This window comes from Mastigoproctus giganteus, chromosome 2 (assembly GCF_048544385.1).
Source record: "Mastigoproctus giganteus isolate SK-2022 chromosome 2, ASM4854438v1, whole genome shotgun sequence".
Classification (NCBI taxonomy): Eukaryota; Metazoa; Arthropoda; class Arachnida; order Uropygi; family Thelyphonidae; genus Mastigoproctus; species Mastigoproctus giganteus.
In genome coordinates this window covers 61,755,372-61,782,075 of record NC_143576.1, presented here as the reverse complement: position 1 = coordinate 61,782,075, position 26,704 = coordinate 61,755,372, and the positions used below count along the sequence as shown (strand labels likewise).

Below are 26,704 nucleotides of genomic sequence, written 5' to 3'. Positions count from 1 at the left end.
AATTCTCTCAATAAAAAATACTCGTTCATTCAGGGACTTTCGATCGAAAATGGGTCTGTATCTATTGCCCCTGAAACTACCTCTTTAATAAAACTTTGCAATGAGCTAAAACAATCGGACTAATTGCATTCTGAGTGCCCGAATTGTGCTTGCAGGAGACTGCCATTTAACATGCTCTAATCTGCTTATCTGTGCTGATAGTTAGTGCACTAATAATGATGGTGATAAAGCAACCTCAACTACATCAGAAAACTGTAATGGGAGCACTTCCACGAACTATTCTGACTCTAAACATGATATAATAAATGTCTGTTTTGCTGAAGAAATTACTCGTTCCGCAGTATCTATTTATGTGGAACTTCATCCGAGATAATTCGCATTTTATTATTGCTTGCACGTTTTCCTCTGGAAGGTACTTAGCTCGTGTTCATGGACGACTAAATTGCTAAGATTTATTTAAATAACCATCTCTGGAAGGGGTCTACAATGTAAGGTCCACGCTGGTCTTTTATTTATGTTTGTTTACTTTGACTTTGTGAATGGAAAGCGAATGTGCTTATTTATTTTTTGATATTTTACCATTCTGTTGGGAAAGGATCCATTACTGTTATATTGCACAGTATTTGCTGTTTCTTCTATACTTAATACATTTTAGTTATTTTGCTAATCTATTTATGTAGTGTTATGCCTAGCATAGAGTTGATTATAGAATAAACATTTTTCAATAAGTAATATGCTTTCTTTTTAATGTACAGTATATTCCAAAAGTACTTTATTTTTGATGATTGGGAAGAGAGCTTTGGATTTTAATTCAGCTCTTTCAAGGGATAATTTCTTTTTCACTTTCAGAACTTTGCCACTGTGATACTTTTTATTATACAGCGATTCCGTTTTATTAACCCTGGAGTATGCTAGCCTTTCAATATCAAAGATATCAATCCTCTCTTCAGGTATAGCCATCAATTCTGATGGCCACTTTCTTCTAATTGCGGAACACCGAAGTTTTCTTGAATGAAGAATTTCGATTTGCTTTCGGGATTGTAAAATCTTGGTTTAATACCAGTAATTGCTTTAGTACGGAAATTAGTTGGATGCCTCAGATATTCACTGCAAATGCCAACTGCCCTGCTTCTCTGGAAAATTACAGCGCCTAAGGATCCAACGAAAACTAACAGGCCTCATAAGACAAATGACCTTTAATCATTTGGTCGTCCCGGAGTATAAACAGAAAAAAAAAAAAAAATAATAATAATATAAATAAATAATAATATTCCGATTTACTGAATTAACATATGCGTACATTATGAACAAGCATTTTGCAGGTATTCGTCAATCTTCAAGGACAGTTATACAAGCTGTAGCAATTGCAACATCTGTGATTGACCTGTAGTCGCAGATGCTGCGCCAGATTTAGAATTATGTTGTACGCTTGTTTTTCCGCTTAAAGTGTATACGTCATAAGCTAAGGCCAGGCTTAAATTGTGTCTTCCCCCTCTCCCCTTTATAAAGGACAGGTTTCTGTGATTCAAATATTCATTGTCTGATTGATTCTCAGCGTAAAAATTTTCAAACTACATCACAAAAGAATAACATAATGTATAATTTTCAACCAAAGCTGCTATCGTTTAATTGGTTATTCGTTTTAATTCAACCTTAGAATTTTGAGATTAGTTTCAATGGCGTAGCCTCAGACAGCCTCTTTCCACGGTTAAAAATTATATTGTTTCAATTTTTATGTAGTTAGATATGTTTGATGTAACAGATTCAGACCGGCACAGTATTTTTAAGTTCATATTTGAGTAGCATTAATGTCTCGGTTTGTTTCAAAAAATGGAGAATTGACACATTTAAGTTAATGTGACATTTGGGTTTCTTTCAGGCAGTGACCGTTTTTGTTTTCTCGTTGCAGGTTGTTTGGGGCCAAGTGTGCCAAATGTAGCCTTAGTTTTAGTAAAAACGATTTCGTCATGAGGGCCAGAAGTAAGATATACCACATCGACTGTTTCCGCTGCATTGCCTGTTCCCGGCAGCTCATACCCGGGGATGAATTCGCTCTTCGGGAAGACGGCCTCTTCTGCAAAGCGGATCACGAGGTCGTAGAAAAAACAACTAGCACACCAAACGGCCATACTAACGGAAATGGCATGGGAAATGGCACCGGAGGCAATGGAGCTACGAATGGCAATAGCAATGGCAAGTCGGGGTTACAAATGGCAGGTAAGAATAGCGGTTGGTAAAGAATTAAAAAAAAAAAAAAAAAAAAAAAAAGCACGTTTCGCATTTTGTTTTGACCTCTGAACTGTTTTGAAGACGTTTTACAATCGACGAAATAATCCTGAATTGACTCAGACGTTAGTGAGAAACAAATGTAAAAGTGTTGCTGAATTGGTCACTCTGCAAGTCCCCCCACCATGTTCCTAATTTTTTTTTTTTCAAGTTAATACTTTCAAAGATGCTAGAAATGGTCAGCATAGGTGAGTTAGTTCTTTACGGTAAGATGTGTATTAATATTGAAGGAGATTTTGGAGGTGATATTCCAATTTATCAGCGATTGCTTAACAGTAACAAGATTATTTTTATTTATTTATTTATTTATTATTATTATTTTTTTGATATATTGGTTAGGCGAGGATGTAGGACAATACTGAATTTCAGGTTGGGAAACTACATCTAACTCATGACATGATTTCAGACATTTTACAAAAAAGCATGCGTAGAATCTGCAATTGAATTTTTGGGATTTAGTTTATTACAATATTGGATACGATATTTGAAACGATATATACTTCTGTGGAATGCCCTTCGCTTTTGTTACTCCTTTCCATTACCTGTTCAAATCGTAATGATAATATAAATAAATCAATCTTAGTTTTCCTGAAACATCCAGGTTCAATAATATTCCCATTCCATTTTTGATTGGTGTGAAATGAAGGTTTGATATGAAAAACGTAACTTCAAGTTTTCAACCGACTTGACAGCCAAAATATTTATGAAACAACACGCCGACTCACCCTTCAATTGACCTATTTTGAGCAAGAAAGTCAAATTGCTCTTCCGTTCGCTCTAAGGATTTTTCTGAGACCGCAGTGCCCTCTCTCTCATTGGAGGGGATGGCGAAACTAAGTTAAGAAACATCTCCAACAAAGTTGTCATTGAGATGGTTCATTAAACTTCACAAAAATCATGGCTACATTTCTTCTATTGCACTTCTTGCAATGACAGTGGGTGTTCCATTTCGGATCCGGAACGTTCGTACTGCGTTAACTAATTATTGCATGTCATATAGACAGCGGATAAATTAAGCATGTTGTTATGACTGTATTTTAAGTTTATTTTGTCATTACTTTTTGTTGGTTTTAAGTTCTGTTCAATTCCATAATATCGGCTAATGAAAAATATTTACTTCTGACCTGGCTGAACTTGATATCGCTGCATGCGAACTTGAACACCATAACGTGAACCCACAGCATCACTCAACAAGTTCATATTAACCTAACAAAGTCCCTTAAAAAGAAATGAAGGTATTAATATCAAGACGTGGCAATATAGGGTCCAAATTTTTTTTCACCCTAATGTCGTACGTGATTCGCTGTACTTAGGAGAAACACGAGCAAAACCATCTTTTTAAGGGTCTTCTTTTAAGCGCATAAATTAACATATTCATAAAAATCCATATTTTATGATTGTTATAGGAATTACGTTGTACTTAATACAATTTTTATGACGGAATCTGTGGCACTTATTTTTAATTCAAACGCTATTTTATTTATAGTTCTGATTAAAAACGTGCAGGCCGATGACATTTCCTACATTTTGGCAGACAGCTTGTGAACAAAACTGGCTTTGCGAGTACAGTATGTAGTAGTACTCGCACTTTGGAATTCAAGTCCAGAGTTAGTCCTGTTTAGAAGAATAATTTTGATAAGTAAAGCATCAAAATAATATAAACATTTACAGTAGCAGATTTAAAGAACACCGATTTCACCCCTTGCTATTTTTAATCTACTTAGGAAAGACTCGCCATAATACTTAGTTCTTCCATTTACCCGTTATGTTCTCGTTGCTGTATGCAAGATTAGTGACAAATGGGCCTGGAGTACTGGGGTCCATAGTTTAACAGATATTTATTTAAAGTATACCCAGTAAAATAAAATAAAATAAAATATTTCCAGAAGCTTTCGGAACTCGTGTCCCTTTCTCAACTGACAGAATTTTTAAATACATTACAAGCAAACTGTGGCACGTTACTCATTCGTCATTGTTGTAGCACGGACGTGTGCTGCCTTGCGCCAGTGATCATCCATCAATAAAACGGTTGTCTCCAGGATTGGATGTATACGCATGCCTTTCTGGCGATTTAATGCCTTAGGGTTGTTCATTATGTTTAGTGACTCTAGCCATAGGCGGTGGCGAAAGTGTCGCGCGTGGTCCACTATCTCAAAGTCGCGCTTGGGGTCAAGATCGTGGTTGGTAGCCCAAAATGTTCTGCAAGCGCGGACTGGTCAGTTTCGGCAAGCCGGATTGCTCTGTCGTGTTCCGTGAGGCGATCCTGGAGACGTCTCGATGTCTCACCTACGTAGCAACTGTTACAGGCCCTACAGGTGATACGGTACACTACATTGCTGCGTAAGACAGGTGTGACAGGGGTCTTCACACTGGAGACAAGTGAACGTAGGTTCCTACCTGGTAATTGTACACATTTTATGTTGTAACTTCTCAGGATCTTCGAGATACGTCCTGACACTCCTGGATAGTACGGAATGTAGGCGGATGATATGCCGACTTGCTTCGGAGGTCTTGGGTTGGAAGTAAGCTCTTGTGCCTGTAACAAGCATCTGTTTAGTACATGGGATGGATAACCGCATCTGGTTAAGTCCGCCTTCACACGGGAGATCTCGTTACGTCTAATTGTGTCGGTGCTGGAATGGCTCCAGGCCCTGGAGAACAGGGTGCGGGCAGTGCTATTGAGATGGCTTGGAGCGTGGCCGGACCCGTAGTTGGTGAATTGACCGCACCACATGGGTTTGCGGTATACTGAGGTCTCTAGATGTGGGCCTACGCGATGCACTAGCACGTCCAGAAACGGGAGCGAACCGTCCACCTCTGATTCTACGGTAAACTTGATGAAATTGGATAGAGAGTTGAGGTATTCTAGTAGTACCGTTTCAGAACCACGTGGTATTATGGTAAAAATATCGTCGACATATCTACACCACGTTGTAATAGGTGTAGGTGGGTTCTGGTGTATCTGCTTCTCCAGATCTTCCATGGCGATGTTAGCTACTACGGAACTGACAGGGGCACCCATAGCAGTGCCATGTACTTGTTTGTAGAGTGAGTCTTCAAAGGTGAAGATGCTGCTAGAGAGGCATAGGTTGAGGGCGGTACAGATGTCATCAGTGGATAGTGACGTCCTGGATTGGAGGCTTAAGTCGCTCTCAAGGAGCCTTCTGGCGCAGTGCACGGCCTGTTGGACGGGAATCGAGGTGAATAAAGAAACCACGTCAAATGATGCCATGACAGAGTTATCAGGGATTGAAATGTCCTTAATGGTGTTAATGAATTCACTGCTGTTTTTAACGGTGTGAGATGTATTACCTATAAGAGGCGAGAGGAGGCTCGCGATGTGTTTGGACAGTTCATACGTTGGGGCACTGCAGCAAGACACTATAGGTCTGAGAGGAATACCCGGTTTATGGATCTTTGGTAATCCGTAGAATTGTGGTAGTTGACAGCCAGTACCACGCAGAAGATGGTGAGTCGCGGTCGGGATCTTCTTATCTTTAAGCCATGCGTGGACAAGTTTATTAACATTTGCTTCCAGACGTTTCAAGACTTTAACGGGAGGATCAGGTAGAGGTTCATATACGTTAGAATCGAGTAATAGGGCCAAGGCTTTCTCTCGGTAGGCTGATCGGTCCAGCACAACAGTCCGGCGCCCTTTATCCGCAGGAAGTACAACGATGGAGTTGTCTTTTCTTATAGATGACAGGGCGGCACGTTGGCGGTGGTTGAGGTTTGAGCACGTTTTTCGAGTGTTGCGGAGGACTGCGGCAGTCTTGAATCGGATCTCGTTGGCAGTTTCTTCGGGAAGGTTGGTAATACTGGCTTCTATGCCCATAGCGAGCTGTGTGATGGGAGGTTTCGATGGTATAACGGCGAATTTCATACCGTTTGATAAAACACTCAGCTGCTCGTTGGACAGTTGTTTGTTACTTAGATTCAAGACGAAAGAAGTCGTGTCGTCTGAACGAGTGTTCGTCTTTAAGGAGTTAGTTTCTATGCTCAAGTTTATGAACTAACTCCTTAAAGACGAACACTCGTTCAGACGACACGACTTCTTTCGTCTTGAATCTAAGTAACAAACAACTGTCCAACGAGCAGCTGAGTGTTTTATCAAACGGTATGAAATTCGCCGTTATACCATCGAAACCTCCCATCACACAGCTCGCTATGGGCATAGAAGCCAGTATTACCAACCTTCCCGAAGAAACTGCCAACGAGATCCGATTCAAGACTGCCGCAGTCCTCCGCAACACTCGAAAAACGTGCTCAAACCTCAACCACCGCCAACGTGCCGCCCTGTCATCTATAAGAAAAGACAACTCCATCGTTGTACTTCCTGCGGATAAAGGGCGCCGGACTGTTGTGCTGGACCGATCAGCCTACCGAGAGAAAGCCTTGGCCCTATTACTCGATTCTAACGTATATGAACCTCTACCTGATCCTCCCGTTAAAGTCTTGAAACGTCTGGAAGCAAATGTTAATAAACTTGTCCACGCATGGCTTAAAGATAAGAAGATCCCGACCGCGACTCACCATCTTCTGCGTGGTACTGGCTGTCAACTACCACAATTCTACGGATTACCAAAGATCCATAAACCGGGTATTCCTCTCAGACCTATAGTGTCTTGCTGCAGTGCCCCAACGTATGAACTGTCCAAACACATCGCGAGCCTCCTCTCGCCTCTTATAGGTAATACATCTCACACCGTTAAAAACAGCAGTGAATTCATTAACACCATTAAGGACATTTCAATCCCTGATAACTCTGTCATGGCATCATTTGACGTGGTTTCTTTATTCACCTCGATTCCCGTCCAACAGGCCGTGCACTGCGCCAGAAGGCTCCTTGAGAGCGACTTAAGCCTCCAATCCAGGACGTCACTATCCACTGATGACATCTGTACCGCCCTCAACCTATGCCTCTCTAGCAGCATCTTCACCTTTGAAGACTCACTCTACAAACAAGTACATGGCACTGCTATGGGTGCCCCTGTCAGTTCCGTAGTAGCTAACATCGCCATGGAAGATCTGGAGAAGCAGATACACCAGAACCCACCTACACCTATTACAACGTGGTGTAGATATGTCGACGATATTTTTACCATAATACCACGTGGTTCTGAAACGGTACTACTAGAATACCTCAACTCTCTATCCAATTTCATCAAGTTTACCGTAGAATCAGAGGTGGACGGTTCGCTCCCGTTTCTGGACGTGCTAGTGCATCGCGTAGGCCCACATCTAGAGACCTCAGTATACCGCAAACCCATGTGGTGCGGTCAATTCACCAACTACGGGTCCGGCCACGCTCCAAGCCATCTCAATAGCACTGCCCGCACCCTGTTCTCCAGGGCCTGGAGCCATTCCAGCACCGACACAATTAGACGTAACGAGATCTCCCGTGTGAAGGCGGACTTAACCAGATGCGGTTATCCATCCCATGTACTAAACAGATGCTTGTTACAGGCACAAGAGCTTACTTCCAACCCAAGACCTCCGAAGCAAGTCGGCATATCATCCGCCTACATTCCGTACTATCCAGGAGTGTCAGGACGTATCTCGAAGATCCTGAGAAGTTACAACATAAAATGTGTACAATTACCAGGTAGGAACCTACGTTCACTTGTCTCCAGTGTGAAGACCCCTGTCACACCTGTCTTACGCAGCAATGTAGTGTACCGTATCACCTGTAGGGCCTGTAACAGTTGCTACGTAGGTGAGACATCGAGACGTCTCCAGGATCGCCTCACGGAACACGACAGAGCAATCCGGCTTGCCGAAACTGACCAGTCCGCGCTTGCAGAACATTTTTGGGCTACCAACCACGATCTTGACCCCAAGCGCGACTTTGAGATAGTGGACCACGCGCGACACTTTCGCCACCGCCTATGGCTAGAGTCACTAAACATAATGAACAACCCTAAGGCATTAAATCGCCAGAAAGGCATGCGTATACATCCAATCCTGGAGACAACCGTTTTATTGATGGATGATCACTGGCGCAAGGCAGCACACGTCCGTGCTACAACAATGACGAATGAGTAACGTGCCACAGTTTGCTTGTAATGTATTTAAAAAATTCTGTCAGTTGAGAAAGGGACACGAGTTCCGAAAGCTTCTGGAAATATTTTATTTTATTTTATTTTACTGGGTATACTTTAAATAAATATCTGTTAAACTATGGACCCCAGTACTCCAGGCCCATTTGTCACTATTCGATCACTTTATGGCCATAATACCTACAACGATTGTGCACAGTTGCAAAAATGCTTCCTCTCAATAGCTCGCTACAGGCAACATTTACGCTTCGCCCACAGATGCAAAAGCAATCGAATTATACCTAAAGGGTTCCGATACAAAGCCCCGTTCCACAACTCTCATATGGATCGTGCCTGCTTTAACTTCAGCCTGCGCACGTTAAATTTATGGATATCCCATCTCCACCATGAAATCAGGAACGCTGACTACAACAAGTCCAGACTGTTACAACATATACAAGGTAAGGTCTCGCCTATTGTATTTACAAACCTTATACATACCATCTGCCATCGGGCTAGTCAGACCTCGGATACCTACCGTTTACGCCAACAGCGCAAGTTCATAAACTTGAGCATAGAAACTAACTCCTTAAAGACGAACACTCGTTCAGACGACACGACTTCTTTCGTCTTGAATCTAAGTAACAAACAACTGTCCAACGAGCAGCTGAGTGTTTTATCAAACGGTATGAAATTCGCCGTTATACCATCGAAACCTCCCATCACACAGCTCGCTATGGGCATAGAAGCCAGTATTACCAACCTTCCCGAAGAAACTGCCAACGAGATCCGATTCAAGACTGCCGCAGTCCTCCGCAACACTCGAAAAACGTGCTCAAACCTCAACCACCGCCAACGTGCCGCCCTGTCATCTATAAGAAAAGACAACTCCATCGTTGTACTTCCTGCGGATAAAGGGCGCCGGACTGTTGTGCTGGACCGATCAGCCTACCGAGAGAAAGCCTTGGCCCTATTACTCGATTCTAACGTATATGAACCTCTACCTGATCCTCCCGTTAAAGTCTTGAAACGTCTGGAAGCAAATGTTAATAAACTTGTCCACGCATGGCTTAAAGATAAGAAGATCCCGACCGCGACTCACCATCTTCTGCGTGGTACTGGCTGTCAACTACCACAATTCTACGGATTACCAAAGATCCATAAACCGGGTATTCCTCTCAGACCTATAGTGTCTTGCTGCAGTGCCCCAACGTATGAACTGTCCAAACACATCGCGAGCCTCCTCTCGCCTCTTATAGGTAATACATCTCACACCGTTAAAAACAGCAGTGAATTCATTAACACCATTAAGGACATTTCAATCCCTGATAACTCTGTCATGGCATCATTTGACGTGGTTTCTTTATTCACCTCGATTCCCGTCCAACAGGCCGTGCACTGCGCCAGAAGGCTCCTTGAGAGCGACTTAAGCCTCCAATCCAGGACGTCACTATCCACTGATGACATCTGTACCGCCCTCAACCTATGCCTCTCTAGCAGCATCTTCACCTTTGAAGACTCACTCTACAAACAAGTACATGGCACTGCTATGGGTGCCCCTGTCAGTTCCGTAGTAGCTAACATCGCCATGGAAGATCTGGAGAAGCAGATACACCAGAACCCACCTACACCTATTACAACGTGGTGTAGATATGTCGACGATATTTTTACCATAATACCACGTGGTTCTGAAACGGTACTACTAGAATACCTCAACTCTCTATCCAATTTCATCAAGTTTACCGTAGAATCAGAGGTGGACGGTTCGCTCCCGTTTCTGGACGTGCTAGTGCATCGCGTAGGCCCACATCTAGAGACCTCAGTATACCGCAAACCCATGTGGTGCGGTCAATTCACCAACTACGGGTCCGGCCACGCTCCAAGCCATCTCAATAGCACTGCCCGCACCCTGTTCTCCAGGGCCTGGAGCCATTCCAGCACCGACACAATTAGACGTAACGAGATCTCCCGTGTGAAGGCGGACTTAACCAGATGCGGTTATCCATCCCATGTACTAAACAGATGCTTGTTACAGGCACAAGAGCTTACTTCCAACCCAAGACCTCCGAAGCAAGTCGGCATATCATCCGCCTACATTCCGTACTATCCAGGAGTGTCAGGACGTATCTCGAAGATCCTGAGAAGTTACAACATAAAATGTGTACAATTACCAGGTAGGAACCTACGTTCACTTGTCTCCAGTGTGAAGACCCCTGTCACACCTGTCTTACGCAGCAATGTAGTGTACCGTATCACCTGTAGGGCCTGTAACAGTTGCTACGTAGGTGAGACATCGAGACGTCTCCAGGATCGCCTCACGGAACACGACAGAGCAATCCGGCTTGCCGAAACTGACCAGTCCGCGCTTGCAGAACATTTTTGGGCTACCAACCACGATCTTGACCCCAAGCGCGACTTTGAGATAGTGGACCACGCGCGACACTTTCGCCACCGCCTATGGCTAGAGTCACTAAACATAATGAACAACCCTAAGGCATTAAATCGCCAGAAAGGCATGCGTATACATCCAATCCTGGAGACAACCGTTTTATTGATGGATGATCACTGGCGCAAGGCAGCACACGTCCGTGCTACAACAATGACGAATGAGTAACGTGCCACAGTTTGCTTGTAATGTATTTAAAAATTCTGTCAGTTGAGAAAGGGACACGAGTTCCGAAAGCTTCTGGAAATATTTTATTTTATTTTATTTTACTGGGTATACTTTAAATAAATATCTGTATGCAAGATTGTTGATAAACGTTATGAGGGAGAAATCGGAAATTTTCTGTAAAGCAGAGGTAGCGTATAAAAACTCACGCCCCATCTATAGATCATTAAAAGCACTTTAAGTGCTAGCTTTCCCTGCATTTACATAAAATGGACAGTTAACATCAGTGCTAAACCTAACGGGAGCTCACTTGCTCAATTAAACTCTGCATTGCTATTTCAAGCAACTTCTGAAATGTTTCAGCTGTGTAAATGTGTCGATAGACAACCGCAATTATACCTACATCGTGTTAAAGAATAAACTTGATATAGGTGAAGAACAGCTACAGAAGAAGCACCCACGACAGGAAAAGAACTGGGACTCGCGATCTCCTTCATAGAGATGGCATATCTCTTTCGTTACAAAAATACCCGAAGCATTTCGGTGTGAATAATCGTTACGGCAGAGAATTCATCCTTGTGCCTTTTCTCAAGGACACGAGAAATGGCATAAGGATGGATAATTAATTAATGATAATTAACAGACCTCGAGTTCCTTGACAAGCTCATATTTGCGTACTCCAAATGTGATCAGTGATGTGATACAATTGGAATTGCAAACCACCATTAATTTGATTATGTTTATTTTCATATATATTGTTACACTTTCCTCTGTACAGACCATTTGCTGTGGCTGCCGCCAGTTATTTTAACAAAATATTCATTATATTTAAATATTGAAAGTTAAATCTCCTATAATACTGTATGTTAAATAACAAAAAAAATGTGGTTTCAATATTTCAAGTTTTTATTATGGAAACTTGTGTTTTATTTTTATATGAATTTCGCATAACTGAGATGACATTACACATTGTAATTGTAATCATCCTGTAATTTAAAAACACATGAAAGCTGTTTAAGTTCCAGTATTGTTACTAATTTTCAGTTTAGATTTTAATCAAAACTGCAAAAGAAATTTATTTTCACCTTCTGTTTGTCTCTGTTGCAGTACTCGCTAATTAAACTAGATTTTAATCTGATTTCTGTTTAGAAAATAAAGCGGATTGCGAAGGTTAATGCCAGTTTCACACTTTACGAAATGACAAAACTCTGTTTATCTCTATTTAGTAACCACTACGAAAGTGCAGGCTACATAAATGAGACAGATCAAAAGCTTCTATCCGTTTCAGTCTATTTTTGCTAGGCGCTTTCTTCATTTGCTATACCATTTCCATCTCTTTCCTTTCTGTTTGCATCCGATTGTATTTATCATCTTCGCAGCATCTTTTTCGCTTCCTTTCTTTCTAGACGAGACTTAGACGCGTTGAACAGGACTAAGAAATATTACGTAGTGCATTGTGCTCGAAGATACACAAGTGAGAGATGCCGATAGTGGTTCTGTGTGAAAATGGAGAGGAAGTAAGAAATATTAAGGAAAAAAAAAAAAAGAACTAGGCGGACAGATCTAAAGAAAGTCTAGGATCGAATGAAGAAGGAAATAGAAGCTGTTTATCAAAGCTGAAAAATTTTTATTCACAGAGCGATGTTTATTCACTATCTAGAACGGTTGTTGATCTATCGTTTAAGAGAGATATCCATCTCTGATATGAAGGCTAAGTGCACACTTCGTTGTGTGGTAGATGCAATAATTTTTCATGTTGCTGATACTGGAGAGTAAACTGTGCTGAGATAAAACGTTCTAGCAAAAGATTGCTATCAGCATTCATTATCCAAATATGCTCCTGCGCAGAAACTTATCCCCCCCCCCACCTCATCCACCCACAGTTTGCTGTTTTAACACGTAACATCAATCCGATATGGGTTAGCGGGAGAGAAATACATTAAATCAACACGGAATATTGTTGGCGACGATGCTGATCGCTAGCAACTCTGTACTTTCATTGATCTAATCTGAAATAGAGTGGCTGTGTTTTAAAATATATTTTTCATCCAGAGGATTTGGCAAACTTCCAGCAAAAAGGTTCTTTGGTATAAGAGGACTGTAAATTGTATTTTGCACTCGGCTCACAATGTCTGTAAGATTAGGTGGTCCTTCCGTACTCAACAGTTTTCTCTCATCGGAGGAAACAATTCGCAGATTTTCCTCCGCTGAAATAAACCAGGAAGATGGCATCATCGGCTCATATTTTGCTTTCTGTATCCTAATGATCTTAGGAATGCATCGTCTCCTGTAAATACTGAGTGAATCCACGACTTGCATCGCCTTCATCTGAGCGTTGACAGGTCAACCGATGATGTCTAGCTTTGCTGAAATACATAGAAGAAGAGCAAGATTTAAATTTTATGGGCAAGTAAACATGTGAAGTCTGAGACTGAAGTGAGTCACCTAAAAGAAACTGAAACAATCAGGAAAAGCATCGGAGGAAACGAAGTGTTCAATTATCCATAGTGTGGAAAACGTCCTGTATTAAAATATACTTTTAGTATGAATCCTGGGATCAATCAAACCCTTACTGAACAAAAGGAATGTTGCACAGAGTTTGAGAATCGCAAACATTTCATTGTTCCTAATTAAAGCAGTTTTACTTTACTACCATTCCGCAGTGGATACAGTGGTAGCGTACAAATAAGAAACCAAAAAGACTCGGAGGGTATTTTTACCCAATTTTTAGGTAAGCCTTTTATTAGACTTTTATTTCGTTCATGCCACAACATAGTACGTAACTGAATGGATGAAGGAATATTTGAGATCACCAAACGTATGTGAATTCCTTTGGGATTGACGTCCGCTACCTGAATAATGGGTTGCCTAAATCAATCTACCTTTAGGTTATCTGTTAATGCGCCCACTTACTTTAATTGCCAATCAGTGGGTTGGCTAAGTAAAGCCAATAATTTACATAATCTTATGTGCTATGCAGCAGGATTACCATACACAGTGTATTCTCTCTCTCATTCACTCTCTCACACAGAAAGCGATTTTCGCTGGAGTGCTAGCAAACGGGGGAGTTGTAGTTATGTAGGTGGATGTATGAATCTTCATGATTGGGCAAATTTTCGGTTCAGGAAACAGAAATACAAATCTCACTTTTGTTTAGTTCTGCTCTGTATATTTTGAGACCAAGATTGTTGCTCATAAGTGTGGAAGTATTTATTGTACATTTTCCAGTGGTTCCCATTCTGCATAAAATCATAATGATGCACATTAGGGTCGTTAAAGGGCGTGGACCCTTCTCCTAGAGTGAAGGGATTCTTCTCGATCCGAGAATCGGATCAAGAAGAATGTGTGTGCATGCGCGTGACATGAATTTTAAAGATTTAACCTTTTTATTTCTTATTTCACTTCTTGATAATACTTTCATATGTATAGACAAAATAGACTAATTACGCATAGCATTCCCTGCTGAATTAATGAGATAATTAGTGCTTGGGATGTCAGCTGCCTGAAGTTTCCGTAGTATAATAAGACATTAAATAAGATGGTAAGAATTGGCATTCTCACGAAATAGATATTTACGAGGCACTTTGGGTAAATTAAACTGGAACAGAATTTGACATTGAAGATTAATTCGCGAACAACAAAAAATTTGGAGGGTGAGGATTAGGCATGAACTGTGTAGGTAGGAGGGTGAGTGAAGTCTCTCAATAGATTTCCCTCGGGAACTGTATGACAGACTAAAAAAAAGGCCAATTATAGAACAAAACAGATTGTCTATGGTTAATTATACACACACACATCTTTTCTGTTCTACTTCAGCCTCTGGCACCTTTCCCACACGCGAATAGCTCCCATTTGGATACGAGGGCAAGCGAAATTCGCACGGGCAGCGAGTAGGGCACGCGAACCTCAGTTAGGTACGGTTCACACCAGCAGAGGCCTCTATTTCAGATGACCAAGACGAGGACAATCGAGAACTGTAAATTTGGGCGGGTTCTGACAGGCAGGACAAATTGCGCCGACGCTGATGGACGAGCTAAAAGTAGAGCCTTTACAGAATCGGACCGTGACGATGCGCACACACGCTGGTTCCCATAGTAACGGGTTTCAACCGAAGTCCCTTACCGGAACGAACACGACTTCCGGTATTGGCCATTATGTGTGTACTTTGATGGAAAATCGTTGGAGATATGAATTTCAGTCGAACGTACTTTCACTCCAAATAGTCCATCGTCACTTTAAATAAAAACCCCACTTCAGCCTCTCCTCGATAGTTAGATATCCAAATTACCGATTTATAATTTGTACAGGCAAGAAATGTTCCCAAGCACCTGCTTGGGAACATTTCTTGCAACGTCTAGTTTTGTCAAGATGCCGTATATAATCAGCTCCTTTACATCTCAATAGAGAGATTTTGAAATCGCGATATATTTATTGTTGAATTATTATTTCTTCAGTTTTTGCTGCCATCACTGCTACATTCACACCTTTCTTCGTCGAATGCATTGTCTTAAACCTTCCAAGACTTGAAGGTAGAATGGTTGGTTGATCGTTTGTTGGAAAGTTAAAAATTCTGGTCTTGGAGAAACACCGGGATCGGTGTGTGAAGTCGAGAGGGTACTTTTTGACTACGCATACGTCAATCGAATGATATGAGTATAATCGCGTAAACTGAATATTACGTACTATTAAGCAATCGAATGATATTTGTATAATCGAATGGATCGATTTAAATATGCCCATCACTAGTTTTAACTCGCATCAGACCATGAACAGATCTTACTTCACCGTGTCCTGTAGGAAACATTTAATAGACTGCTGCACACCATTTCTATCTATTGAATGTTACATAACAGAAATAGTAGTTTATCATGTAAGTTGGCGAATTTTCGAGGGAACTGAATCATTTCAGAAGAGTGTTTACAAAGATATGGATCCAAGTATTTCACAATCTGGAGTACTTGACTTAAATACAATCAAATAGTTATTCTTCAGGGTAGAACAGGAACATATCGAATAAAAATCTCGAGGGGGGTGGGCAGACGTTGAAGCCCTTGGTACGGTTACTAAAGTCCCCAACCCCTGAGGGTGAGGGATATTTCTTTCCGGTCCACTCCACACTTTTTAAATTTATTTCAATGTATTTTATTTTCTCGCTTGCAGCTGTTTCATAATTTATCATTAGATGCGACAATTTCTTGGGAAAAATTATTAGAATATGAATTAAAAGGAAAGCGTTTTTAATATACTCTCGTAGTTAGGCAGGACGTAATGCAAGAACTAACCACTATTTTTTTAGGTCTTCTTTCTCTCTGTACATGCGTGCTTTTCTTTCACTTGTGTCGTCTCTCTGTCAATCGAATTGTCTGTCTTGTGTGTGCATTTCGCTCCCTCTCTATTGGTTCTCGTTTGTTTCTCACTCATCCTTGCGGGGCTGAGTCACGTGTTCAAGGGGATTCTTTGTTGTTGGGTTGATAGAAAGTGACGGGACAGCAGTCTTTTGCTATTCCGTGTGTGACAAGACGCCAAAACGTTAGCACACAGGCCCAGTGTTCGCCAGTATCCTAGACCAGCGTCCTGTCCGTGGAGGCTAACCGGCTGCGTCTACATTGTCTCTATTTACACACCTGATTGGTTCTCATGCTGAGCTTAGAAAGAAGAGAAATCCGATCTTGACGCGTTGTGCGTTCTCCCGGTTAATTAAAACGGATGCGGAGGTAGTTTAGCGGCTCGGTCGGATTACTAGTACTCTACTCTTCGTCTTACTACGTCATGAATAGTCTCTCTCTCGTGCACAACACACGCACACACACAGTTTCAGTGTCTTCGATTTCTAGAAACGTGTTTGGATGCCAATCCACCGGGCTCGTCCTAATTAGTGTAAGTGTCCTAACTTTCGACCCACACTAAAACAGCAGTTAAGGTTTCAGATAGCGAGTTTTATTGAGGTATCAATACATTTTCCACTGCAGTAGTTCTTATTGAATGGTGAATCCTTTACTCATGATTACTGCTCAGTGTACACCGGCGGTCAATAAAATTTCATTTTCATTGTCGAGATTCCCAAATGAGAGTCTTATAATAAATCAATGTCAGATTCTTTTCAGGTAAACTGTGTTCAGGGCTGCTATACCTCTTGAGGATGCCTGCTCCATTTCTTTTCAGTTGGATTCGGTTTCATTCTTTTCAAGAATTTTTCCTTTTCGAATCCACTTGTTTCACTGTTTGGGTTTCTAATTCCTTCCCTAGTTAGATAGAAGGAATTGTTTAATTGTATTCGACTCAATGAGTTACTTAAATTTTTTTATAGAAAGTGGAAATGTTATTTCCATGGCTCGATATCAAAGATTACCTGAAAATGCTTTAAAATAAACAGTACAGTATATCTACAATAGCTTTAAAGAACTTTATTACAATAATATATAGTAATATCTGAGGACAGATACTGCTAAAATAATATCTGGCCTGAGAGAGAAAGATTGGAATCCTCACAAAAAATAATAGATGAAACTGGATTATTTTGATAAAGAAACAATACAATATTTCTGCAATTTAACGCTTGATTTTTAAGGTGTTAGATCATAAAGTCCAAACCATGAAGAGAAATCAGATTGAATTTGGTTTTGACAATTAAACTAATGTGAAACTTTAACGTGAAAATCGATGGAAATAAATAAATTAATAGAAAATTTTTTTGATAAATTCGTTTTGTAAAGTTTTCCAAAGGATTCGCTGCCTTTTGGGGAATGGAAGAATACTTTTAAGATAGTTCAAACCAGGAGTAACGATTTTCGCGTTTAAGGTGACAACCACTTCTTTGTTAAAACTGTTCGTATCACCTTGCCACGTACTCGTATTTCACTTTAGTGATGTTGAATTAAGGTTTTAACCTAGTTGATCGGTATAAATTTGCATGGTCGGAACCATGGACTCACTGGAAATTTCTCTGCTGGGGTGGAAAGACACATTTTGTTCTGACATCACATTTTTCCAGTAAAGCTAACACAGTGATAATTGAAAAACCCTTGATTTTTATATGTATCATTATGAAATCTAGAATTCATAGAATCATTTTGATGTATTTGTCATGTATTTTTTCTCGTTTTTAAAACGCTTTTGCATTTTCTTCTCTCCAAATACAGCGAATGCGGAGCCGATGCAGTCGAACAGGAATCGGGATTCGGTGAGGCCACAAGTTCACAAACAGAACTCAGACCACAAACCTACACGTGTAAGGACTGTCCTGAACGAGAAACAGCTTCACACGTTACGTACGTGTTATGCCGCCAATCCTCGACCGGACGCTCTTATGAAAGAACAGTTAGTAGAAATGACAGGACTGTCTCCCCGTGTGATTAGGGTGTGGTTTCAGAACAAAAGATGCAAAGACAAGAAGAAGAGTATAATGATGAAGCAAATGCAAGCACAAGAAAAGGTAAGGAAGTGTTCTGTGGAAGTGACATTGAAGAAATCGCTAGATTCCATTTCCTTTTTTGTGTGGTTTTCTTCAAGAAATGTTATATTGGGGGAATTTATGAAACTAGGGGGAGGAAGAGTGTTTTTCTAGGAAATTAATCAAGTGCGTTAATTGCGCAAGGATATGGAATATCGCTGTTGGAATTTTCTGCCCCTATGCATCCTCGGATTCACCAGTGACTAGATTAGGGTTAGGCAACCTATGGCTCATGAAGTATTAGTTTTACGTCTTTATTTCGTATTCAGGAATAAAAATTTAATTCCATGACATGCGTGGCGTCTGACTGACCTCGACCCCCAAATAACCCCCAAAAGTCACGTTAATACGGTATTTTATTTCTTCTGTTACATGGGAATTTGTCACTCTTTTGTAGTTCTTTCGGTTAACTATGTTTAAAAAATCTATGTAAAGAGAAGTGTGTGCGCGTGCTTCCCCCATTTATATATTGCACTAATCTGCAGCAATTTATAAAAGTTTCAACCGATTTGCGGCGGAACAAATTTTGCCATCCGTGGACTAGATCATAAAAGATCTACCTTTTTATATTATCTTATGATGGTTATGTAATATACTTTTAGAATACGTATTATAATTGAAAAACCTGTATTTAAAACACTTTCTGTCTTTTTATATTTTGATACGCGTGTGACTGATCAGCTGATTATCAGTACACGAAGGCGATTCATTCAATTATTAACGATAACATAATAAAATATCACCGAACTGCATATAATATCAGAAAGAATTGGAGTTTGCCACATCTTAAACTGTAAGAAACAACTATGGTGGTCCTTTCTCCAGTCCACTTACACAGTAGTAAAAGTATGCTCATTGCGAGTAACGGTAATAAATTTAATAATTAAATCTGTCATTCAGAGCTGAGCTTGCAAAATGGAATATGCAAAAACAGAAAATAGTGCGCACCATTTTGTGTTTGATTGGATCATCAGGCTGAAGTACAAAATGGATGCTTGTTTTATTACCTTGATTCACATTGCTACCTGGTGCGGTTTAGCCTGCTAGTTCAGATGATTAAACTTGTTACTCAGTAGATTTATATGATTATATACATAGCATGTAATTTTAATTCCTTTTTCAGGCTATTTAAATATAACTCTGTAGTTCTCAAAATAGAATATTCGAAATATTGGCATTGAATTATTAAAAGATTCAACAACGGATGAGCGAGTCCCTTTTTTCAATGAAGATTGTTTATTTAGATATAAGCAAGTTCACTTGAAAGTATAAGATAGCGCTCCTGAACAGTGAGTGTTCTACCTTTTTTTTCCTCTCAGGTTTTTGAACTACCTTAAAATATTTTTTTTTTATAGAAGAAAAATATTGATGCCTGTTGTCATTTGAATAGGTTTCAGGCTCGAATTTTCCACTGGCTTTTTCACATATATATATATTGTACCTTTTTTCATGAACCTTGGATATATTATCTCAATTCAAGTTTTTTTCCTTTAATACAATATACATGACATTGCAGATTTGATCAAATCGACATAAGGACATCCGCAGGTATATGGAAATATGCACGATCAAAATGTTGGTGCATTTTGATTTCATGCCAAACCGATGTATCTCTGCGTCCAGGCAGTTACTCGGAAGTACGAATTATTTTAACTGCACTGGAGCCTGGTCCCTCATATCGTGCATTTACTTGCAGAAGTATGTGTTCATGGGCCGATTTGTTTGTTGGGCTAACTGAAAAACCGGGGGAAACCCCTGCCTGATACTGGTTGACTCGATTGAAGAGGACTGTTTTGCTGAGTATTCTTCTCCCCCCCCCAAACAATTATATCATATGAGCATTCAATTATTTTTGCGCCTTAAGCAGGCGCACATGTCTCGACTCCCTCATCCAGCATTTCGTTTAAAAATGACCGGTCAAAATATCTTTTAATCCCTTATCGTGTATTATAAATATGGGCAAAATCTTCTGAACATTTCCTTATTAATACGTACTTGTATTTTACTCACCTTGTATATTGTATTGTATTAACATAAGTATCAAAGGACTCACCTGTTTTGCCATGATGGCCAGATAGTCACAGCTGTTAGGCATATTTCCACATGCATCTTGTCTTTCAAGGAATTTCTAGTAGATAACCCCAATTACCATGATGTCTGCAGCCTTGTATGATATCCATGCATAAAGTTCAATAACTTTTTCCCCCCAAAAATGCCCTACCATTCGTATGGGGGAGGGGGGACTAATTCGTATTAGGTGAGGTTTGTTGTTGTTTTAAAATGCTCAATTTGACGTTCCCATTTTGCCAGCCATTGTCATTGCTGATTTGAGAAAGCCATAGGCCACTTTGCGCTGCTGGATGTTACTGTATTTAGGACAAGCGTGGTACAGGAAATTTCCAAGTCTTTGTTTCGTGAAGAATACGACAATGGGAAAGATGTAATATTTATTTAGTTTATATTTCCAGAAGCATTTATTTTCATTTTTTCCTCCAAGAAGAACGTGCAAAGTTGAATTCTAGGGTATAGCTGTGGGGCTTCTCAGTTCAAGTTCACATCACTGTCAAATATGCTATTTTTTTTCACACACTTTTTTCGTAGCTGGTGAATATATACGTTCCAACGGAAGTTATCAGACGGGATATACAAATGATTATCTTGATAAATAGTTGGATGTACACAATTTATACATACCATCCGCAGAACCACATTGAGGAAGTTTCCTCAATGTGGTCCCCTGCTTTTAAATGTCACATCGAAAACGGTGTGATGTTTAAAATCAGGAGACATCCTCATTGAAACATTTAATAATAGGCACTCAACTGCTTTTTCCAATAACCTTTGGAGCAAAGCTTTGCTGTTCAAGTCTCCCCGCACTCTACCATTAAACACTTAAAACGGTGTCAGAGCAGGAGGGGGGGGGGCGGATCTCATTCACCTAAGAGACGAGGAAATTGCCCAAAAGCTAAAAGACCAAAATGTCATGGAAGACAAATCCTCCAGCTAATGAAGAGGCAGGATGTCTGAATTGTTAAATTCTTTCATATATTCCGAACTAATGAGATGTTTTGAATGTCAAAATTTTGGGCCTTCGCAGACAGTATGCCGAGGGATGGCAACTGTGTATTAAAAGAACATGTCCATACTGCTTGTCGTGTACAAATTCTATGGTGTCCAAATAGTAAAGGTAACTCACTATACTCAGTATGTACTATGAAACAGAAAAAGGAGAAGAAATGCAAAACTGAACATAAAATCACATATTTGCAAGCAAATAACAGTTCCCATTACATACTATAACAAGATCACATGCAGCAGTACTTCAACAGAAAAGAAATAAAAAAAAATAAAAAAAATATACTCCCACGATTTTTACATTTTCAGGGGACGTAAATGCCACGATTCCATATGGGTTCATATGGAGGCTTCATTATCCTTCTGTTCACCAATCCTGTATCCACTTTTTGAATGAGCAATTACTGAAAACCTACTAAAAAAGTAATTTTCCTTGGTACGCAGAATATTAACAGATTAGGCTCCACAGCTTAACACACGAACAAAGCGAAAATTTCAAAAAGCTAATTGGGCGAATATACATCTTTGGCTGTATTAAATAAACTGACTGCCATTTCCCAATCCACAGACGATGTTGTAGCATACATAACGAGTCAGATGCTAATGGCAGCAGAAACTGCAATCCCACAGGCATCTGAGGAACAATAAAAAGATAGTACATATTGGTGGAATGATGTAGAAACACAAGGAGGGGGGGGGGGTGCGAAAAGTGAAGCGTGGAACCTTTTTCGCAAGTACTCCATTCTATACCATCTGTAATAATACACTAGAATGGACAAAATATTACAACACCCGATCTAATTGCAATTACTCTTGGGGGAGACTTTCGCCAAATTATCAGTAACATCCTCGTATGTGCAATCCTATCAGAGACCCAAAGCGGCGATAGAAAAACGCAAACTAAGCTTTGATTCTACCCAACAATGCCCCTATAATCAGCATTTCACCACCCAAGCTTAGAAAGCACTAGCTAAGAACAGATGATCCAACAGCTTATTGCAAAATCTCTACACACCTTACTGGCACTGTACAGCAAAATTTTTAATTGAAACTCTTATCCAATTACGTGGCGACACAGTAGTTTTTACCAAACCAGGGAATGATATTTTAAACCCAGCCCACTACCGTCTAATTTCTCTTACCAGTTGTATAGGGGGGGAAAAAAAAAAAAAAAAAAAGGTAATAACTATCATGGCCCTTGGACACACAGCAATTAAGTGTACATCAAAATGGCTTTAGTAAAGCCAGATCACCTTTTGATCTTATGATAAAAGCGGAGGCCAACATCCGAAATGCCTTCGTTCGGAATGAACGTCTTGTTATGATCTGAGAGGCCATCTTCCGAAATTTATTCAAAACTTTCTAAGCCATAAAACCTTTGCGGTCAGATATCAAAACGCTATATCCTAAACATATACGCAAGAAGAGGTAGTCTCATAGAGATCGGTCCTCAGCACAATTTTGTTTACGATTAGTAGCAACACTTGAACAAAAATATATATATCAGACGCAGTTGAAACGTATCATTACGTAGACAACCTTGCCATATCGTGCCACTTACAGAATATGTATATGATTGAACAACAGCTGCAAGGAATAATAACAAAAAATAATAATAATAATAATAACTAAGAAAAATGGCTCAAGAACAATGGTCACATAATATCAGAAGAACTGCAATCCACTTCTTCAGAAAACACAAAATCAACCCTGAAGCTGAAATCAGATTAGAAAACAACATGATCCATCTTGCATATAGTGTTAGATTCCTCGGCTTACTTCTTTACAGTAAGTTTAACTTTCTGGATGACGTCAAAATATCTCCGCAGTCTGTTTAAAAACCACAACACTCTCAGAGTTATATCCGCAATGGCATGGGGAGCTGATCGTCGCATATCATTATACCTGTACCAAACACTGATCAGATGTAGACTACATTATGGGGTCCCTGTCTACAGCTTTGGCAGAACCAGCGTTAGCAGAAACTAGATCCCATACACACCTTAGGAACCTACAGACAAATCACCTGTGCAGAGCTTGTATGCAGAAGCATATGAACCTCACCTTCGGAGACATGCTATTAGAAACCCATCCTGCAAAAATTCTTCCTAACTACCCCACGTAGCAATATCTTTTCAGTCCACAATAGAATATTCTATATAGAAATAAACCTAGGATGAATAAACCAGCCGGAATTAGGTTACAAAATGTTATAGCAGAATGGGGGTTGAACCTTGATAGCATATTCCAAGAGATCACTATGATACGACCATCATCGCAAACATGTTCACTGTAATGTGATAACTACTTCCAGCAATTGGAGAAAAACAATCTACCCAACCGAAATATTCCAACATGTAGCCTATTCATTGCAGTATTCCTCATTACTCATAAATATCTAAGGTAGGTGCTGCAGTACGCTTTTCTAATTTTCAAAGTCTGAAGTACTGCCTTTTGAATCCAGTTGTTACCGCCCAGTTAACGACTATACGTATTGCACTGAACCCACAACCTCTCCCAAACTGCATCTTACACACTGATTCACTAAGTGCCATAAATGCATTTCGGCGCAGACTATCAGTTAGTCATCCAGTAGTGTATCAAATTCGACTTACAGAAGCTATTTTTTGCTAGATTCCTTGTGCAAAGGATCCATGCAAGAAGTTCGCCCTCAATTCTCTTAGGTGCTTTTTCTGTCCTTCCACGATCATGCACCTTTTCAAATCCATTAAATAAGTATTTATTCGTGGATACCGCACCTCACAACACGCAATTCTTAATGTCTGTTTATACGTAAATTCTGCCTTGTGTTGGGTATTTGTGCTTTATAATTCTGGCACGTTGCATTATTGACTGCCAAGGTGCTCGTATTTATGCAAAGGCGGAATGTAGAACCAATTTTAACCATGGCTAGCATACAGTCAGGGCTTTCCATTTATCAATCAGCCTCTCTAATCTTTAGATTTATAGTGACTCTTAATTGCCTTAGAATTCTTTCTAAATAAAGGAGTCCGCTCCAGCCGGGGTTTGTTTGTGTGTGGCTTTATTATTCGACATTTAATTCGCAATCGCAAATTAAATGGGGCACTAGTTTTAATGATATTAAATTCGCGAATTATATCGAAGCATTTTTTAATCCATGTACTGATGTTTTCTCAATGGCAATAGCCTTAAAACGAATGACACACAACACGTGATACGAAACGCAGCGCGATGTAACCTACATAACGGTGTTTATACAAATTATCTAACAGGTTCCAATTTCCTCACCGCAAACTTACGCGCCAGATGTTCTAAAAATGGAGATACTCCAGGGAAATCACAACTTCTCCTCCCCCACTTCCCGGCAACCCTTGTAATCAAGTAACTTCATAACTCACTGCGGGGCAAAAGATTATCGTATTCCAGTCATCTTCGGCCCAAAGTTTTCGGGGGGAAATCAGGTGACTTCTCTTTTTTTCCCCAAGGTCGTTTTGGGGATTAACCCTCGGTGGTTCCATCCAGATACACATAAACTGTAACGTGAGCGCATCCGTAACTCAGAAGCACCAAACAGTGTCCTCCCTCCCGCCTTAATCTACTTACACCTAAGCCATGTGCTTGTTCCCTGGTGGGGCGAGACATGTTAATCATCCTAACATGGGCATCGGTGCAACCAAGGGAGCCTCAGAGGCTTGCGTAATTTTGTGCGGTTGTTACGCAACTCCGGCAGGCACACACATGCACACTTTTGGTTCAGTTCCGCCGTCTAAACACATCCCTGGAGACCCATTACTCTCTCATTACTCACTATCATCATCTACCGTTATTATTTTATTAATTTTTGAAACCATGCGTCGGTCTCTCTGCGCGACCTTGTCTACTGCTCTAATATTGTTCACGCACGCGTGCGAGCACACACTCATCCACTGGATATTACACGCAAATACAGCTTTATGTTGCGTTTATTAGGCAACACCAGATGAGCAGAAAGATTTTCGATGGTATTGTTACCTCCAGCCTTGGACTATAAATGAAACATGTATGCGTTGAACACGTGGCAACTACACAAAGTTTCCCCAGTTCTTCCATAAACAGGAGATTTCATCTAAAAATACCTTTAGAGAGGCTCTAGAGAAAAATCTCAAGAGACTAAAACACTGACTCCTCTCCTGTACAAGTTGCCAGATTATCTATGTATTTATCCAGTATTATACTCACCGAAATGAATTAGGAGATTTGATAAACAAAAATGAGAAAACCAATTTGTTAGAAAAAGTTTTAAAACGGGAGTTTCTTAAAATTAAATTGATCCATGGCTAAAAAAATAAAATGGATTTTTATTGACGTATGTTACTGTTTGATCTATACCATCTTGAAAGTTGGGAATTCCTGATATAGATCGACATTAGGACAAGCCGAATCTAGTGACCGTTTTTACACTAAAGCAAGAAAGTCTGTGTTGGTTCATCCTGAATTTCTGGATGAAAAATCCGAGAGGAAGACCATGTATCTTTCAACTGAGACCGACTTAACTCGGCCATGGAGTGAAAAATCCGCGAAAACTCGATTTCAGAATGTAATAACCAAGTACACACATTGAACTAATTAACATTCATGGTGTGTTCCATGACCTCTCTAATAACAATCATGAAAGTTGTCACACAAACGTTATGGATGAATGAGGACTACTACACCTAACTAGTCTCCACTGGCATTTAGGAGTTGAAGCAGTGTTCATCAAGGTGTGATACGTATATCCCTTGGGGTGCATGACATAACTAATCGGGGGTTGCATATAACGGAAGGGGAAAAGCGATGATAACAAATATAAGCAAGTAAACGGTGGTTGCGATTTCGTGAGTGAGAACTCCCGAGGGGTGGCCTTATCACATCTTACATTGTCCACTTTCATCATTGTTGATTTTGTTGTATACTGTGAGTGCATGAATTATAAATGCTGCTGTTAATTAAATAATCAAATATACATAGAATATTGGGCACGACTTCGTTACTAATGAATTAATTCAGTGCTTTTGAAGGTAATAATAAACAACGAAATCAGCTAAAAGCCCATGAAAATTTGCTGACCTTTAATAGCTTTTTATTTTATTTATTTATTTTTTTAATTTGAAAAGATAAAGACATTATAGACAAGCGAGATTATTAGTTATATTGTTTGTTTATTTTCATGAACTTCTAGAAATTACATCGTAAATCTAAAATATTGAAAAGCTCTCAATTTTTGAAGTGCAATTTCAGAGG

At 40.0% G+C, this 26,704-nt stretch overlaps 1 protein-coding gene across 1 annotated transcript in view; it reads left to right on the top strand.

The window, feature by feature from the left end:
• Positions 1–26,704, top strand: part of tup (LIM1_Isl and LIM2_Isl domain-containing protein tup) — a 182,517-nt gene that overhangs the window by 80,622 nt on the left and 75,191 nt on the right. Inside the window, exons 5-6 of the mRNA XM_090389947.1 lie at positions 1,910–2,217; positions 18,075–18,367. Of these exons, the coding sequence (XP_090246073.1) occupies positions 1,910–2,217; positions 18,075–18,367 (601 nt within the window). The remainder of the gene's footprint in view (positions 1–1,909; positions 2,218–18,074; positions 18,368–26,704) is intronic.